Raw genomic sequence first — 18,718 nt, 5'->3', positions numbered from 1 at the left:
TCACACGTTTTACGACAGGGGTGGCTACCTTCCAGTTCAAGTGCCTAATCCAGCCCCCGCCCCATTTTTGTCTGCCCCTCAAGACTCCATCAACTTTTGCAATGGTTTCAAATGTAAACTTTTTTAAAAAGTAAACACAGCATTTGGATGAATGGCATCCAGGGTCTAGATGGGGATGCAAGTTATCCCCCCTCTGATAATGAGATTTATCATTGGATGAGTGGGAAGAGGATGATAATCCCTGTTTACTGGCTTCAGCAACCAAAATGCCACTAATCTCATTTCTGAACATTCCTTTTCCAATTCTTACTATATGCTTTCCTGTACTGACCACAAATAATGTTTTTGTTCCACTGTGTTCTATTCAGAGATCATGTAGAAATCCAGAAATCTCAGATGACAATCTTAAAAGATCAGTTTACTGAAATGAAACCTGAAACTTTTAATAACTGCTATTATATTTATTGAACAATCCAACCATCTCAGTATAACACTGGGAAATATAATATTTAGTAATAGAATTAAGCATGAAAACCAAACTGTGCTACTCTTTGTAATACATAAAAATAATATTAATTTCGCTTCCTATTCATTCTCATTCCTTTTCTTCTAACACTAATCTTTGGACTGAGTTTTAAACCACCACAAATCTGCATACTGTTTGGTTTCTTTATTATAGGCTTTGTTGGAGAAATGAATCCAGGTTGCTGCTTATTCTGAAGAGTTGTTATTTCCTTTGGGACTTGTGCCTGCCTTTGAAATAGTCATTTAAGAACATATTGTTACACACCACCCCAGTCTTCACAGCAGTGCAAGATTCCAGGGGTTACAGCAGAGACTGTGGTGTCTTTATGATATAAGGTTCATTTACAACCTGAACCTACAATGGAGGGACTCCCAGGATTACACTCCAAAGCGGGTCCTGTTCCTCCCATGGGTGCAACGTTGGATTCAAACTTCCCACCCCATTCTGCTCTGACCCACACTTTCCAGCTTTGAAACTGCTTTCTAAATGCAACTATTTTCCCTTCAGCTTACATAACCCCCCCGCTGCAGTTCTGAAACTTCCTCCTCACCACTCTGGCATTGTCTGTTGCTAACTACCCAGAGCCCAGAGTAAGGTGTCCACCCCTCTCCATGACTTTCTTGATGAGTCATCATTCTGTTTTTGCTTGCTTACCTGGCTCACCTTACAGGCTCACCTGGCTATTTTGATATAAATCCAAGCACCCAAAAACTCTTGACACCCAAAGACATATAACAATATTCAAAGAGTGGATTCTTCATTCCCAGCTGTTTGTTGGGGAATACAGCCAGAACACAGGAATTCTCTGGGGCAAAACTAGGGACGGTGGCAGGGTGGGGGGGGGGGTCGCATCGTGGGATGCATCCATTGCAAGAAGTTAGTACAGTCGTACCTTGGTTCTTGAGCACCTTGGTACTCGTACTTGGTACTCATTTGGCTCCCGAACGCAAAAACCCGGAAGTAAGTGTTCCGGTTTTCGAACACTTTTTGGAAGTCAAACGTCCGACGCGGCTTCCGCCTGAGTGCTGAAAGCTCCTGCAGCCAATAATATTAATTTCACTTCCTATTCATTCTCATTCCATTTCTTCTAACACTAATCTTTGGACTGAGTTTTCAAACACTTTCGGAAGTTGAAAGGACTTCCGGAACGGATTATGTTCGAGAACCAAGGTACAACTATATTGCACATGCACACCTTTCAGACATGCATAGGTCTTAGAAATTCCAGAGCTGATGTTTTCAAGATGTTGACTGGTAGATAGTGTTAAAGCCCTACCTCAGCTGCCCCAACCATAAACATCTATAATTTTCTAATTCTGTAATTAATTTCACCCTTGGCTGAGCTACTTTTGAAAGGTTGTTTTCCATCAGGGCTGAGAATAGGGCCAGGTGTGAGTAGTTTCCCCTCACCAAGCGATCCCAGGACCTGGAGGATTTTTTAATGCATTAAAGCAGGCTTTGCCAACCTGGCGCCCTCCAAATGTTTTGGCCTTGGCACAAGAGAAGGAAACAATTGCTGCTAGGGTTGTATCAAAATGTTTGTATGCACTAAAACATGACCAACATTTGGACAGTGTTTTGTCAGAGTAGCTGATCTGACTATTTAAATCAGGCACAGGTGAACTCAGCCCTCCAGATGTTTTGGGACTACAACTTCCATCATCCCAGACCACCGGTCCTGTTAGCTAGGGATGATGGGAGTTGAAGTCCCAAAACATCTGGAGGGCCGAGTTTGCCTATGCCTGATTTAAATGGTCTATTATTTATTGGCCATCGGATCAAGCTGATTTATTTTCCCATGTGTCGAAATTGTGAATTTTGTTTGTTTTGTATAACAAGGATTCAGATATAAATTTCCCTGTCTTCCTATGTGTGTGATTTGTTTTGCCTCATGCCTCATAATTGCTTTTAAAATATGCATTATTTGCAGTTTCCTTGAAAAAGAAGGAAAGTTATATAGTATACATTTATGTCTCTGTCTCTTGTCATGTTCGAAGAGCCCCTGGTGACTGGCTAATGCCAGCTGGGTTTCCAAATACAATACACTGGGTCAACATAACATGACAGTTATTCATTTTGACAATGTCAACCAACCAGATAAAAAGTAGGTTACTGGGGCTTATCACACAGCACCATGCTTGAAGTATTACTCCCTTGGCACCTGAGCCTAGAGTAAGCTTTTTTCATGTGTAATAGTAAGATAAACAAAAGCTACGCACTAATGAACCATTGCATATCATTTTAGTTTGCATTTCCATCTCTGTGACTCAGACCTTTTAAAAACTGATTTGGTGGAGTCACACTTGCAAATTTCCCCTTTGTACAAAGGAAGAAGATGGCACAGAAGGTTTCTTATCCTAATACTAAGGTTAGGGATACCAAAAGAGGGGCCATTTTCCCTAAGATTTGGTCATTGCATTGAAGAAGCTCTTCTGACATTTCAGTTGTAAATGTTTTACAAGATTTGTAAATCCGTTCTTTCATGTTTAGGATTTTTAAAAATCCCATCAGAGTAGCCCTAGAGCATATTTTTAAAGAGTTTGGACAACTAGAAGCACTGTATTTTATAGCACTGTTAAAATTCCTACTGAGAATAGTAGAGTTCTTGGTATACCATTAACAGACCAGTATTAATTCCTATGTTTTATATGTAAATTTAGTATATGGTTCCGCATAATGTCCCTTTTTTTCCAATGAGAAAAACAGTTAAGTACAAGTTTAATAATTAGATTTTTTGCATGTTTACTCAAAAGTATTCTGTATTCAGTAGTACTAACTCCCAGGTAAGTGTCCATAGGATTGCCTGTCACATTGAATTCAATTCCTTAGCATGTGCTTAATTGAGTTATACGTTTATTGATTTTTTAAAAAAAAACTTATTGGGTGTTGGATGAAATCGGTTCAGTATTTGTAATTACTGCTAAAGATGATGTACAAACCTTTCCTCATGTACAAATTGGAACAAGGTCTGTCTAATTCATATTTTGCTAGAAGTAGCCAAGGCAAAAGCATCATAACTATTTTGAATGCTTTAATTCATATTTGAAAGATAAATAAGTAAGATAAATATATTTGCACTGAATTTACAGTGTACTTTTTTTTAATAGTGTTCGACCCCTTCTCCTGAGGAGGAGAAGCTTATTAGCATCAAGAGACCCAAAACACCAGTTTCAAATGAATTCTCTGATATCAACACTCAAACAAATTGGACCAAATCACTTCCATTGCCAACCCCGGAGGAGAAAATGCGACAGCAGGCTCAAGCAGTCCAAACTGATGTTATACCTATTAACGTAACTGGTAGGCTTTTAATTTTGTTTCTGTGTGGTGAGAAAGAGCAAGGGATCTCAACTGGTTATTGGTTTTTATTTTGTCTGAAAATACGTTTTGCAAACTGTTGTTCAAAATTTATTTGAAATACTGATGAAACTTAAAATGAGAGGCTGATTAGATTGAAAGTACTGGTTAAATTACTACTACACTTTTCAAGAGCAGGGTTCTTTGCAGGAATTATGAAGAATATCGGTAAGAGCACACATTCAGCCTTAGATCTTAAGTTTAGTGGGTCCCCAACAAAAGGATTCTTGTGGCATAGTCAAATATATACTGAGGTTTAAAAAGAGCACAAAACCCAATATGTTTTCTACAATAACTTTCTCTTAAGATTTTAGGATCTCTCTGCTTTTCAGTCTATGAATAATATTGAGAAACTTGCCCAAGCCAACAGATTTGCATGCTCATCTGCGGCAAAAAATATTGTTGTATGGAATATTCTTCAGGACCTTTGAGATGAAACCTATGTTAACCTCTTTCTCGGTCACAACGAAATGCTCTGTGTTAGCTTCAAAGATGAAATGTACATATTAGAAATGGTTTGCTGCTATATTAAGCTTAAAAGGTTTCAGAAAGCTTAGATAAGATCCACTTACAGTATGTGAATATCCGCCTCTTTTGTACAATGACTGTACTTCAGTTATCCACTGGAGGAGGAAAGTGAAATGCAGAACTGTACTCCTGTTCCATTAACAAAGAAGATTTGTCTTTCTCCTGCAGCATGGTTGTTCTTCACTGGTGCAAAAAGGACCCCAAGGGCCATGGCACAATTACTAAATTACAACCGCATTGCCACATTCCAGCTGGTCTGAGGCACAAGAAGTTAACTTCAGTTATGCCGCATAGACTTCCATTGTGCTTTAGGTTTTCAATTAGATATTTTTGATTACATTGTTAAGGCAGCTGACTTTATTTCATTAATAATCACTTAACTTGGGCACGCCTTTCCCCTATGTGATTGCTAATAACCACTTAGCGCTGGCATCCATCTTATTTTAGCAAGATTTTCAGTATAAAACAGTTGCCTGAGATAAATAAGAAGCTCGTGGAAGTAATTAGAAATGCAAAATGAAAAGATATTATTGAATGCCACAACTTAAAAGAGAAATGGTTTTGCGCATTTAATTCATTACACAAATGAATAAACTGGGGTTCCTCCCAGTCCACGTTGCTGCCTTTCAATTGCATAGAAGCTAAAAGACAGAGAAATAATCAGTATGCTTAATCATAAGAGCACAGTATATTTAGAAAATTATGCAGTTTAATCTTGTTTAACCCTCAAAGTACGTAAAAACAAAAGGTTGGACATGAGATGGGTGAAAGGTGGGCAATTCAATGGATATACTGAAGCTGAGCCATATTGCTTTACACTTTAGAAACTGAGGTTGCATTGTAAGCTCAATTGAACACAGTGTGACTTCCTTTTGAATGAATATCTGTAAGACAAAATTTGCAGTGAAATATCCTCTTTGATATGTACTTAGCTGGGAGAGGAAAAGGGGGAAAATACATTTTAGTTCTAACCATATCTTTAAATTGATGTAAGCACTAGAAATCAAGTATTTGTATACTTTCTTCTCCCCTCTCCTTTTTTTGAAATGGTGAGGTAATATTTTTGGCTGTCTAAACCAGCAGCAGTAGATTGGGCTATTCACCACAATAAAATATTGATGTGTCTGAAATAAAATATTAACCCTAGATGTGCTTTTTAATAAATCAAGCGCCTTTTTAAAAAGATTAATTAATAATGAACACAGCCCACAACCTTTCACTTGGCTGCACAACAGATGAGACCTGCTTTGGTTTTGTTTGGCAGCGCTCTTTCAGTTGGACAGATTGTAGTACTGTAAATCTGGCGAGTAACCTGAAGGTGCTGGGGCATTGCATTAATCTGAAAAGCTGCTGACTGGCTATCCATGTTTGGGAGTGGAATTAGTTTCTTGGGTCATCAGGAGCTGAGCTTGCTCTGGAAGGGATAGACTCAAAGTTTTAGTCTTTAAAAAGCATATGCTCCCAATCTATTGAACACCATGCTCTAATTTTTAATCCAGGAACAGGTGGCGTCGTCGGGTGTGGGTCTTACCCAGATACAAAGGAAGATAATAGGAGCTGGTGCGCATCTAAGTCATAAATAAAAGATAAAGGGCTTCATTCTGCAAATTACTGAAACACTGACTTACGTATCATTGACTTCATTGGGCTGTTACTTGATGAACAAGTTAAATTTAAGCAAGTGCATAAATTGAATTGTGGCCAGAGAAGGCTACCAAAAAGGTTGTGTGTGTTTTTTTTAAAAAAAACCCACCACAAAAATTAAATACTAGTTTATTTTTAAAAACTAAAACTTTCAACCAGTTTTTGCACACAAGTTTCCTAACAGGTTTTATTTGATTTTGGATGAATACAGACAGTTGTTTACCAAGTGGTAACTTATCAAAGTATGTACGCAGAAACTTGGTAAACCACTTACCTGTAGCAACCTGCTAAATAGTGAGGATAACTTTTTTATCACATATGCAAGCTGAATCAGAACCTCTGGTGAAGCAGAAGAGTGGTAAAAAGTATCCTTACTACGTGAAACAATATTACTTCCTTACCAACTCATTACCGGTTGGTAAAGAATAATACCTATAAATATGCTGACTTAAAAAAAATATTTCTGTACAAGTTGACTTTGTGCCTTCGCTGATACAGATTTTGGTACAAAATAGACAACTTTGCCACTATTTCCATGTGCATGATGGGGCTTTTGATCTTTTTCTCTACAAGGCTTAGTTCTTATCTCTCAGGTTCTAAAGTACATGGTGAGCTACTCAGAGGAGCGTCAGTAGCTTTTCCAGTGTGACATAGGAGGGCTGCAGTTCAGCGTAATATTTAAATAATTAACCCCTGGCATGCCTAATAGCAGGCCATTGGTCTGAAACTCTTAATTTTATAACTCCCAGTTCTCTTCACTAACCTCATCTACTATTAGAGTTTCAAAGGTTTCACTTAACAAGCACATTGTATCTTTAAACCCAAATATGATTATTCAGGGAAAACCAGTTCTTTTCATTTGGCAACCAGGGATGGAACATGTCTCTTCTAGTCTTTGTTCCTGTAATCTAGAAATGTCCACGTGCATTGTTGTATAATTTTTAAAAGTCATTTTCCTTATGCCATACAATCTAATGGAAGCGTTCTGGTCCGAAACTCCTAGGACGTCACATATGATGCGCACAGCAATGTCTAGCAAATACCAAATGCACTGTTCAATGAGAAATAACTTGGCTATCTAGATATTTAAAATAGAATTCGGAAGAATTCAAATACCTACCTTTTTTCCGGAAAGAAGTATAGTGAAACAGAGCTTTGACACTTCTATATTTACTGCCCTAAGGATTTATAGGTTTGAGAAGAATATTAGGAATGTGAAGTTTGTTAAGGGGGAGAAAATAAAATGAGATTTTAAAATCACTTGTATGTTTTAACTAATTTGTAAAGCATCTCAAATGACAGAAGAAGCAAGATAGAAATTTCAAACAAATGGAAATGGCCAGGTTATTAATTCATTGAAAGAAGTGAATTTGTTTGAAGCTGTTCAACCTGTAGAAATGCTGCTGGGTCCAGATATGATACAGCAAATGGTCAACTATAAGGCTTTCTTGTTTTGCATGCACCACACAAACTTTTAATTTTGTTGACATCCAGGTGGGTTCAGTCAATTGCGAAAATGCAGTATCACCCAATGATAGATTATTATGATGGTGATTAATAATAATAATAATAATAATAATAATTCATATACTGCTTACCTGCCAAAATTAATTTAAAGACTAAATATAGCCAGGCTTTAGTTCTGTGCCACTGAAGTCTATATAGAGAATTTATGTTCAATAAATGTTACTGGCATTTGGCATGGCTCTTTGGTACCAACCAAAAAGAGACAGTGAGACCTCTGTCAGGGTTTCACAGTATGATGGAGCTGTTTCCATCTGCATCAGTCTCTCTCTGTCTCTTTCTCTCCCCCCCCCCAAATATAATGTTGTATTTAAATATAGTAAATTATCAGATGTAACAGACATTAAATTTTGGCTAACCTGAAAGTCAGAACATTGCCTAGACTTAGCCATGTTTGTTATTTAATATTTTAATTTTTCTACCACTGTTCCAAATGTGCCCAAGGCTGTTCACAACACTGCTAACGTACGTTCACTGCAAAATACAGCAGTGCTTACTTCAAATTTCAGTTCAAATTGTTTGTTGATTTTAAAAATACCTAAGACATTCAGATATTATATAACTTCATCATAGTCATATAATAAATAATCTGCAATCAGTTCCTCTGAAGTTTCAAATGCAGGGGAAAGTAGCCAGATTTCTTATGACTGTCAGTATAAAAAGTTTTGCATGCAAAGGTATCATCTTACTTTACTTATGCTTGGAGTCTGGGAGTTTCAAAAAACTAAAACACACATATAAGGGCCTATGTTAGGTGTTGAACAAAAGAGGCAGTCTAGGGATGTTCTTAGTGTCTGTCCACCCTGCTGCTTAACAGCAGCAAGAAACCAAACTTTTTGTGTTGTCATCCCAGTTCTGCCAATAGAGGTTCCTCAGGTATATTCTGTTTTAACTTTTGAAACACCTCCTGAAAACTTTTCCATGCTACCGAGCTAATGCAGTCAATTAAAAAAATATATTTAAATATTAAATGATTTGTCATTTTCCAAATTAACAGCTTACAACAGTGGAAAAAAGAGAACCACAGTCCCTCAGAAAATATATTTGTAATAGTTCTGATGTTTTTATGAATAGTGATATACAATTTTTAAGTAAATAAATAAGCAATGAGGCCTCAAACCTCTGACATCATTCCAGGAACCCACTTATCCAAATTGACCTCCACACCTTACATCCACTTCCATTAGCTTCATATCTGCCTCATGTCCATTAATTTAAATTAAACCTCCAATTAAGTATATTTAGGATCGTCGCTGAAGTCATTAGCCATGCCATGCCATGCCATAAGAAAATGAATAAATACTTTTTCAGTACATTTCTCAAAAACAAGAGCATAAATTCTCTCTCCCCCATTCCTCAAAGTTCATAAGAAGGTAAGCTGGGACATAATGTAACTATAAATGTCCAATGTTGACATTAATGGCTCACTGATATGTTTAGATTAAATGAAGATTTGGTCTGATGAGACAAATGTATTTCATAGGAGCATGTAATCCCTCCCATTTTAAAGCCTTAAAGTGACAGTATGCTGTATCTTTTCCTTCTATGTATATCCACTCTGTATGACTGAGCTAACATCATATATTAATGCCTTTTCTTCATTTCTATAATAAGCAAGTGGAAGAAAGTGCATGATGTCAGCGTGCTTGAAAGTAATGGTGCTTTGCTTGTTCTACTGTACATCAGGGGAGAATTTTGACCGCCAAGCCAGCATACGGAGGTCTCTAATTTACACAGATACTGTGGTAAGGCGGCCGAAGAAAGTGAAAAGGAGAAAGACTATTACAGGAGTCCCTGACAACATCCAAAGAGAGCTAGGTATGGCTCATCAGAACTGTATTCCATTACAATTAATAATTATCTTGCTTACTGTGACTAAACTCATAACATTTACCCCACGCTCATGAAGTCAATACAGTCTGATAGCCTATTAAAAGTTAAAATGAATGTATGCCTGACCACCAGGAAAGAATAAATAGTGTATGCTTAAACCGATCATTTTGCCCACCTGGAAATTAAAGTTCTGTCTTTTTAAACAAACAAACAAACAAACAAACAAACAAACAAACAAACAAACTGAATTTACTGAATGCCATGCAACGCTGCAATTTTCTGAAATCATCTACTGGGACAGTAAAAATCTATAAGAATTTTAGGGTTGTTTTTATTCTCTTGGTCTTAAAGATATATCTTACAATTACCGGTAAATTTGAGCACGTCAGTCTCACATTTCCTTCATTCTTCACTGAAGACTGGATTTTACTAGGAGGAGTACTGCTGTCTAAAATTGGTTCCAGAATCTCATTAAAAACTTCCCCACTTACCATCTGATCATAAGTCTTATCAGTCAAATGGCTCAAACATTTGTGAAATGCTATAGGAGAGTCCATATTTGGAACATACATATTCACTACGCAATTATCATATTTGAGGTCTTCTGGGTTTGTCATTTGTTTAACCAAAGAACTTAACCATAAATAACTTTCATCCCCAGCCATTCCTTCTTGGCAAACATGAATGTAATGGGCATAAGCTAAGGCCCTTTTTAGGCTAGAGCCTTGTTTGTATTCTGTCACTTCCGTTTTTCCCCTTTCCTAACAACAACATAAGTGTAGATAGCTTTTATTCTCTTCATAGCCAACTTGAGACAATGATCTTCCTGGTTGTTCACTTGAATGCTTAGTAGACATTCTAGGCTCCCTGTAATCCCGCTTGAGGCATTTAGTTTGCATATTCAAGTAGCTGTGGCATGGCTGTTTTGAAGTCCATGTATTTGTGGCCATCTCCCAACATGGAAGCTTTGATTTTACACCATGGCACCACAAACCCACATTTAGGAAGGCTTGTGCCGACATACTGAATTGCTATGCAGAAATTACTTGACATACAGAAAAGCCCACGCACAGTGCAAGTTACAGTGTTCATCATATGTCTTAGAAGTTTTATTGGTGTCTGCAATGGTGAAATGGTGCCGGTGAAATTCTGCCCTCATTTGGCATGGAGTCATGCCAGTTGCATGCAACTTGATGGCAGTTCCATTGGGTTGTGGGACTTAAAGGAACTTCCTATACATTTTTTCCAGCCGTGATGTCCTGTGTTCCTTCTGTAGCTTTGGTGTAGGTGAGCTCCATTGGCCTACAAATTAGTGCAGGCAAACCTCTGGTTGTTCCTTCTCCTCTAAAACCTCTACCCACCTGACCTTTGGTATTTGAAGAACCCAGTAGTCTTTTTTCTGACCCCAAACTCCATTATATTGGCAGCTACCACCCTTGGCTCCCTCTCTTGTGCTTGCATGCTTGCTTACTCACATTCAGAAGAGACAGTCTGCAATATAACCATCATAGCTCTGTGCTGGGTTTTTCTGGCTAGGGTAACTTATCTCCTTGTTTTAAAGGGTACTGGGAGGGTATTATGGACTGCACTGTTGGACTTTATCCTGTAATTTAAAACAAGCAAATGATATCTACCATGGTGTTTTCCTATCCTTCAACATGGAAGGAGCACAACACTATTTGGGCTACTTGCCCTAGCATTAAAGGGCAGGGTAAGGCCCAGTATTGCAGCCAAGAACTTAAGGGAAACTCGCAGTTTGCAATTTGGCTACTTTTTGAGGGGGATTGCTCTTCAACACTAGCAAACAGCAATAGATATCTTATTATACTTTCCTAATTAATAATATCTTACATAATTTGGCATTTAAATTTTCTCTTAAAGAATTTGAGATGAATCTCCGGTTTCATAATCTGTCAATATGAAACTCATAATTCCCCTGACAAGTTCTCGTGATTTCACATACAGTTGTGGTTTGAGTCGCGACGAGTTATGGTTCGACTCGCGACGAGAAGGTGAAAAGTGAGGCAGAATGGCTGGCGCAGCGGTATCTTAAACCGCAAACCACGCCCCCTACAAGCCGCCCGGTTGGGCGCTTACCTGTGGGCGTGGTGCGCCAGCCAGGTGAGTGGGGCAGGGGGCATAACGGCCCCTGCGTGACGCAGAAATCACATCCCGCCCACACCTCTACATGAGTAGAATATTAAAAGTATCCATTTATGCCAGAAATGCTTTTTGAAAAACATTACGCTACAATATATATTTTAAAGTGCTTTGAGTCTCTTCGAGTAGTGAGAAAAAATGCCACAAATAAATACATTAGTTTAAGTACATATTTAAGCAGTAGTTACAATGATAACTTGGAATTTAGTAACTGAAACTTAACTTATGGACTGACAACTTTTGTTGTTGGAAAAATCTGAATTTGTATCATATTCAGGAAACTGATGACATTAGAACATCACCCAGAGAAGGTGTTTATTTTCAGTTACAGCTAACATTGACTCATGCCAATCAATATAAATAACTTACAAGTCCTCTCTTTCTTACTTGATTGGCCTTTGTGCCAATAGTCATTTTGATAAAACTCTGCTTTTGAGAATTATCAAGCTGCTTGCCAGCATTGAAGGGACATAATGTAATTTCTCACTTGAGCCCATTGTGGTAGAAAAAAAAGTCTAAAGGTCAAATTCTAGCTGCCTTGAAGTTCTAGCTAAAACCACACTGACTTCGCTGAATCAGAGCTTCAGTTTATGCTTTTTGGAAAACTTTAAAAGCAGGCAAAATGCACAAAAACATGTGTAAAGGTTTGATTTTATTTGAAAGCAGGTTAATGTTTCATAAATGGCATTGTCCTTAACTTTCCCTCCATCCTCCATTCTCTCAGATGCCAGTGTTTTGTTGTATGCCAAGAAAAACAAGAAGTGAATATGACTTAAACAGCTATTAAATTTTATGGGGAAGAATGACCTTACTCTTCACAGTCCACTTGCATTCAACAATTAAGAGAATTGAAAGGCTCTGGGAAGGGAGCTCCTTATCTGACATGCCATAAAAAAACCGCAAGAGCTGCTCAGAAGCAAGCATTCCAAAATGGCTGCATTTTTCAATGGCAGACCTGCAGCATTTCAGATACCAAACTTTCCCCCACCTCTTTTTTACATCATTGTAGCATAATTTGGAGAGAAGAAAGTGCTATTTTAATAGAATTCCGGTGCAGATATATATTTAAGTATACAGTGCAGTGATCTCAAGTGCATTCAAATCAGTGGCTTTCAAGCTTGTTGGGGTAATAATAATAATAAAAATAATGGTGGCAAACAACATTCCTTGAAAGACAGCTCACTACTACTGATCTCCTTCAGCAGTGGACAACATCAAGAGAATGTTGGTTCATGGTTTGACTCTCAGTTCACCATTGGCAATGATGAAATCAGCATTCCATGTGAACTGTTTGTATGTACTTGGGCATGATTCTATAATAACTTGTTTTCTTCGGCAGGAATAAAAGCATTCTTCAGCCGATATCGCTGACCTGGTTCTTTCATCATTTTAAACCATAGTTAAGATTTAGCGTATAACATGCTGGTGCACAGGACAAAAATCTTGGTCAATTGGCACCTTCCTCGTTCCTAATGTTGCTTTGCTACTGGGAGCTAAGCCATGGTTTGGCTCATGGTTTGTTTGGGAAAAACAAACCACTAGTCCCCTTTTGGACATAACACTTAGATTTACATGAAACCAGAAAACTTCAAGCAACCCACATTTCAAAAATGTGGAGTATTAAAAAAAAACTCCACACAGGAAGTGTGCCTGTCAGTAGTTGATTGGCATTATAAAATCAGCAAATCAGAAGGCAGGGACAGCCATAAAAATTCAAATATGGGCGAGTGTAGACTGCTTTGAATGGAGGATTCACAGCTAAATAATGCTCAGATGTGGACAAACCCTTTAACTATGGTCGAATGATGTGCGAGCACTTGCCACTGGGGAAGGGGCAGCCAGAAGACAGGAAGTTTGAAAATAATTTTGTTAATTTAATATTAGATTTGCAAGTCCTCCTCCTGTCACTGGTCAACTTGAAAGAATGAGAGTTGGATTTTCTGTGAGATGACTCTCTTGCAATTCTGTCTGTACCTTGCCTTGTGCTTAGTCTCCTTCCACCTGCATTGCAGACAGAAGCCATTGTCTAATTAGGCAGTAGACTCTGCTTCAGTAGGTGAGCAACACTATTCTCCCTGCCTTTTGTTCTTCCTCAAAGAACAATGTAGATGTTGCTATGCTAAGTATTAATACATAGATGAAATAGTTCTTAGAAACTTGGGCAGGCCTTTAGAATTTCTTCATTTAATGTGTTTAAATGTATTTCAATTTGTTCCTTTAAAGAGGTCAGTGGTTTTAAAAAGCAATTGTTAGCACTTTATTTTTCTCCTGTGGTATAGTGCAAGGTCCCAAAAATAAACATTTCATGATTCAAGTAGATAATAATATAGAAAAATAATTTGTGTGGAATTGCTTGAATTTCCTGGAATCCCATGGTGCTTTTGAATGGAAGGTGCAGCAGTCAAGACAGTTTGCAAAGAACAAGGACTGAGACACACTTTGCTTGTTCTTTATTTTCTTCATTTTTCACACTGGGGATAGGGTAATATATTATATATATGTAACATAAATAAGCTCCTGTACGTTGTGACTTAAATTATGGTCTGCTGAGTGCAACAATAGCTGCAGCTGCTATTATTTAAAGTGAAGTGTGCAGGCAGCCTAGTAGGATATATTGATTGTTCCCAGTTGACCTTTAGCCTGTTGGTTAGGTAATAAGAGCTATTCTTGTCTATCAGGGGTTTTGTTTGTTTTTTATCTGAGTGACGTGACTGGAGAGTAGTCCTAGTTTGAATGTAAACAGACCCAGGTTCTTATTTATATTTGAAACAATTAAGCATATTTGAAACATCGAAGGAAACAACTTTTTGATACATGTTTTGTTAATGAACACAGGAGCTTAAATGTGAAATCTTGATGTGTATAATAACTGTTTTATTTTAACTTCCAACAGTTGGCACTGGTAAAAACGACTTCCGTGGCCATTCATTATGCGTCCCTGACCACTGTTCCACGCTAGGAAGGCTTGATAGTTATCACTCTTCCATGCAGCAGTCTGACACCAAGGACTCCGGCTGTCAGACGGAGGAAGTCAAAGTGGTGCCACCTTCAGTGAGGCGAATACGTGCCCAGAAAGGTCAAGGAATTGCAGCCCAGATGTCACAGTTGTCCAGTTCTTCTGGAAACATGTCTGTGATGAGTGATTCCGCTGGGGTTGTGTTTGCCTCCCGCCTAAACAATGACCTGGGTTTTCATAGTCTACCTCGGTCTGGGGCAAGGGTGTCCCTACAGTTCCTGGAACGTAGACATAGCCTGTCTAAGTCAACAGAAGGTGGAGCACTGTCACACCAGATAAGCAAACTGCAAGTGGATGATAGCATAGACCACATGAGGAACAACAGTAGGACAGGTATGCTTCAAAGGCCAAAGTCCCAAGAGGTAAAGGGCTCTGAGAGTGACCAAACAGAAAGTCTAGCATGCATGGTCTCTCCACATAGTATGTATTCAACCAGCATTATACCAAATGCAACCCTATCGTCCTCTTCAGAGGTTATTGTGATTCACACCACACAGAGTGCGGGTGCGATGGATAGTAAAATCACCAACCCTTCTTCATATACAAAACCTAGAGACAATCTTGTTGTCAACAGCATGGTAGGCACAAAAGATCAACAGCATTCCTCTAGTGGGACCTGGAGCGAGACCAGTTCAACACATCACTCGCGTTCCTCAGACACTGCTGTTTCATCGAATGCTGCAATGGTGCTCAGTCTTGGAGATTCAGGAGTTTCTCTCAGCGGTGCAGGAGCTGTGGAAAATGCCCCTCAAAGTATGACCTACAGCAGTAGGAATAATCTCAGTTTTCCAACCCACTCTCAGGACAGTGACAGCAGGAGTGAATCAAATTACTCTGTTGACAAAACACAGAGCCAGGTCCAGAACAGCACAGAGCACTGTGGTTTGAAGCGCTCTGGAGAGGAAGAGGTGTTGTTACACAAACTAAACTGTGCCACTCCAGGCTGCTCCACACCTGTGAGCAACCTGAGTACCAGCAGCCTTGAAAGAGTCTCTGCCAAAGAAGACTCAAGCTCTTTATATTCTGTGGACCATGATGGCTATTACACTTCCATGCACATGGACTCGGGACTCAAGTCTGGCAAAACTTGCAATAGCAATAACGGCTTTGGAAACCCCAGGCACAGTGTCATTAATGTGTTTGATGGCACTGAGAAGAAATCTCTGGGAGACTTGTCGAATTACAGCGACAAATCCCTCTCACGAAGCATATCCTTTAAAAAGGCAAAGAAACCACCTCTGCCGCCATCCCGAACAGACTCTCTTAGAAGGATCCCCAAGAAGAAAACTCAGTCCAATGGGCAGGTATTGGATGACATGTTGATTGCTAGCCTCCAACACTCCCTACAGTTGAACCTCAAGTGCAAAAATGGCAGCTCACCATCTCAAAGCCCCTGCAGTGATTATGATGACCCTTGGGTGCTACGCTCTCGTAGTCAGAGCTCGGTGAGCGCCAGTAGCAGCATGATGTCTGGAACAGGCCTGAACATGTACTCCATCTGTACTGTCACACCCTCCCAGAGCGAGACGAGCAGCATCAGGTCAGAGTATGCTGACCAGTGGGGCTACTACAGCGATTGTCCTGGGATGCCGGAGGATCAGCTGAAATCCCCAGTAGTTCATTCGGCTAATGCTGGACCCAGGCTAAATGATTATAACGTCAGCCGCCTTAACGATGGGTCAAGGGCTTCTACACCACAGGTGCCCAGCGGGTTGGCCAAACCAAAGACCACTTCTCCAGAAAAGCCACATAGGGTGACATCACCATCTAGTGGGTATTCGAGCCAATCCAACACACCCACAGCAGTTACACCAGTGCCTGTCATTCTGAAATCTATGTCAACAGGAAACGGGAAACCCAAGATGAAACCTAAAGTGCCTGAAAGAAAGTCATCCCTTCTGTCTTCAGTTTCAGTGTCTTCCTCCTCCACATCCCTTTCTTCTAATACATCTGCTGAAGGGAGTGGGAGTGTGAAGAAATCTGACTCTGGCCCAAGCTTCCCTCTGGTTTCGTCTCCAGACTCTTCTGAGTACCTTCTTCCGCCACCACCACCTCCCTCATCAGATGTTATGGATCTGCCGCCTCCTCCTGGATCTCCCAACTTCCCACCGCCTCCACCAGAAGCGGTTATGAACATATCGTTTTCTCAAAGTATCCCATGGTTTAATTACCTACCGCAAGACCCTTCGTTGGATCATTTCTCTCCCTCGTCACCGCCTGTTCCATCTCCTCCCCTTCCACCTCCTGTCCCTTCTTCAGTTCCTCCACCAGCACCCCCCTTGGACCCTAAACTCACAAAAGGTGCATTTAAAAATGCACCATGTTCTTTCCAGAAATATAATCAGGAAGGTTCTTCTCACAGTACAATAAAGAGAGCATCCTTGAAAAAGGAGGATGCCGCCAGGCCTTCAATGCCTCTAGTAACCACCCAAGCACTGCAAATGGTACAGCTGAGGTCCGTGAAGAAAACTGTGGTGTCAGAGGTTGAACAGCCAGTTGAATCTGCTTCTGACATAAATTCTCAGGAAAAATCAACTGATGTGCTTTCAGGACAGCTGCCTATAAAACCAGGTGTATCAGTAGGACACTGCGACAGCCTGGAAGAAGCTGAAGTGAAACCCCATGGTGCTTTTGACAATACCTTTGTTTACAGTCCTAATCGGAGATCTTATCCAGGACTCTGTGGTAACTATGAACTTTCGAGTGGTACAATGCCTGGAAATGCAGGCAGTCTAGCTAATTCCTTTGCCAGTGATTTGCCACCAGCCAGTGTTGAAGAAGCAGCACAGGGTTTTTGCTCTGATCTTGCAAGCTCATCTCTTGAGGGACAGCCAGGATGTCTCAACAAGCCTCAGGGTGTATCGCCAAACAAGAAGCCGCCACCTGTTTCAAAGAAACCCAAACTGTTCCTGATTGTGCCACCCCCACAACCCGATGTTACAGCAGAAAAAATAGCTGGAGTGGGTGAAACAGTCAGAATCGCTCCAGGGGATGCTGCCATTGCACAGTACAGCCAGGCTGAGGATTATCCTACAGATGGACTCTGCTCCTATGAAATGGACTCTGGCAGCCTGGTTCCAGAAGGAGGAGCTGCAGGTTCCACCTCCTGTGAGACACTGGAAGTCAGCCTTTCTGCGCTGCAGCCCAAGCAGGAGGAGCAGCCTTGCTTGTGCGAACAAAGCAGTTCCAACAGAATTGGAGACAGTGTCTCTAGAGGAGACAGGCATGCATCTCAAGGGGATGAAAGTGGTAAGTCTGTTTTCTATTTTCATCCAGTATATTTAGTGACTAGACCTATTTGGGAGTGGGATAGGGAGGGCTGCAGCATTGGCATCAGTGTAACACTCTCGGTGCAAATGCATGCAGATCCTAAGGGAAATAATAGAACTTAGGCTAATGGTGTGTAAAGAATCTGCACTGCCTTCTGTATTTAAGGGGAACAATTGTCAAGGGGGATTTCTCAACCAAATCTCTGTTGTGTTGATTTTTAAACTGCGACAATAATGATGGCCATGGGGTGGGGATTAGGGAATCCAGAAATTCAGTGTTATGTTCCTTGTAAGCAAATAAATAGCTTTTCACAGAATGTAGTTACTCAAAATAATTTTGTTGTTGCCATCAGTAAAAAGGCAGAAGCATGGCTGTGTTGTGTATTTTTAGGGAAATTTACAGTCTTTATTGCCCTGTTGGCTACTTAACTCTTAACTCTTCAGATACTGCGAGTTTATAATCCCGCATAATTTTCTTACTTATTGCATTTTAGCTGAGGGGTTTGAATCAGATGCAGCAAACAGCTTTTTACTGCAAAGCCCTAGTTATGGAGAAGACAGTGAGGTGGTGGCAGTGCCAACCAGACCAAGGACTACTGAGGATCTTTTTGCAGCCATTCACAGGTATTGTTTAATTGCCTTATTTGTGTTGCTTTATCCATTATCCCTTAAGAGTTTTAAATATATCTTACATAATATGTAATGCTAATGATTATTTTATTTTTCAAAGAAATTCACTTTAGTTTCTGGTAATACGTAGTTAAAATAGATTATTCATATATGCACCTTTCATTGCTTTGCAATCAACTAATTCTGAAACTAAACTTTGCTGGCAGCAAAATCAAGTTTGGTAAAATTGTC

At 39.7% G+C, this 18,718-nt stretch overlaps 1 protein-coding gene across 13 annotated transcripts in view; it reads left to right on the top strand.

Annotated features, from left to right (window-relative positions):
• NHSL1 (NHS like 1) overlaps positions 1-18,718 on the top strand; it is a 153,754-nt gene that overhangs the window by 129,582 nt on the left and 5,454 nt on the right. For 7 of the 13 annotated variants that reach the window (XM_083731594.1, XM_083731593.1, XM_083731591.1 and 4 more), the window contains 3 exons: positions 3,634-3,826; positions 14,466-17,837; positions 18,352-18,481. In XM_083731594.1, coding sequence (XP_083587720.1) covers positions 3,634-3,826; positions 14,466-17,837; positions 18,352-18,481 — 3,695 coding nt within the window. Of the gene's footprint in view, positions 1-3,633; positions 3,827-9,265; positions 9,398-14,465; positions 17,838-18,351; positions 18,482-18,718 lie in introns of all 13 variants that reach the window. The other 6 variants (XM_083731589.1, XM_083731584.1, XM_083731592.1 and 3 more) reach the window with 1 other exon arrangement.

Source organism: Podarcis gaigeae (genome assembly GCF_964106915.1).
Source record: "Podarcis gaigeae genome assembly, chromosome: 3".
NCBI classification, from domain to species: domain Eukaryota; kingdom Metazoa; phylum Chordata; class Lepidosauria; order Squamata; family Lacertidae; genus Podarcis; species Podarcis gaigeae.
The sequence above is the reverse complement of the archived record's forward strand: the minus strand, read 5'-3'. Positions and strand labels throughout refer to the sequence as shown.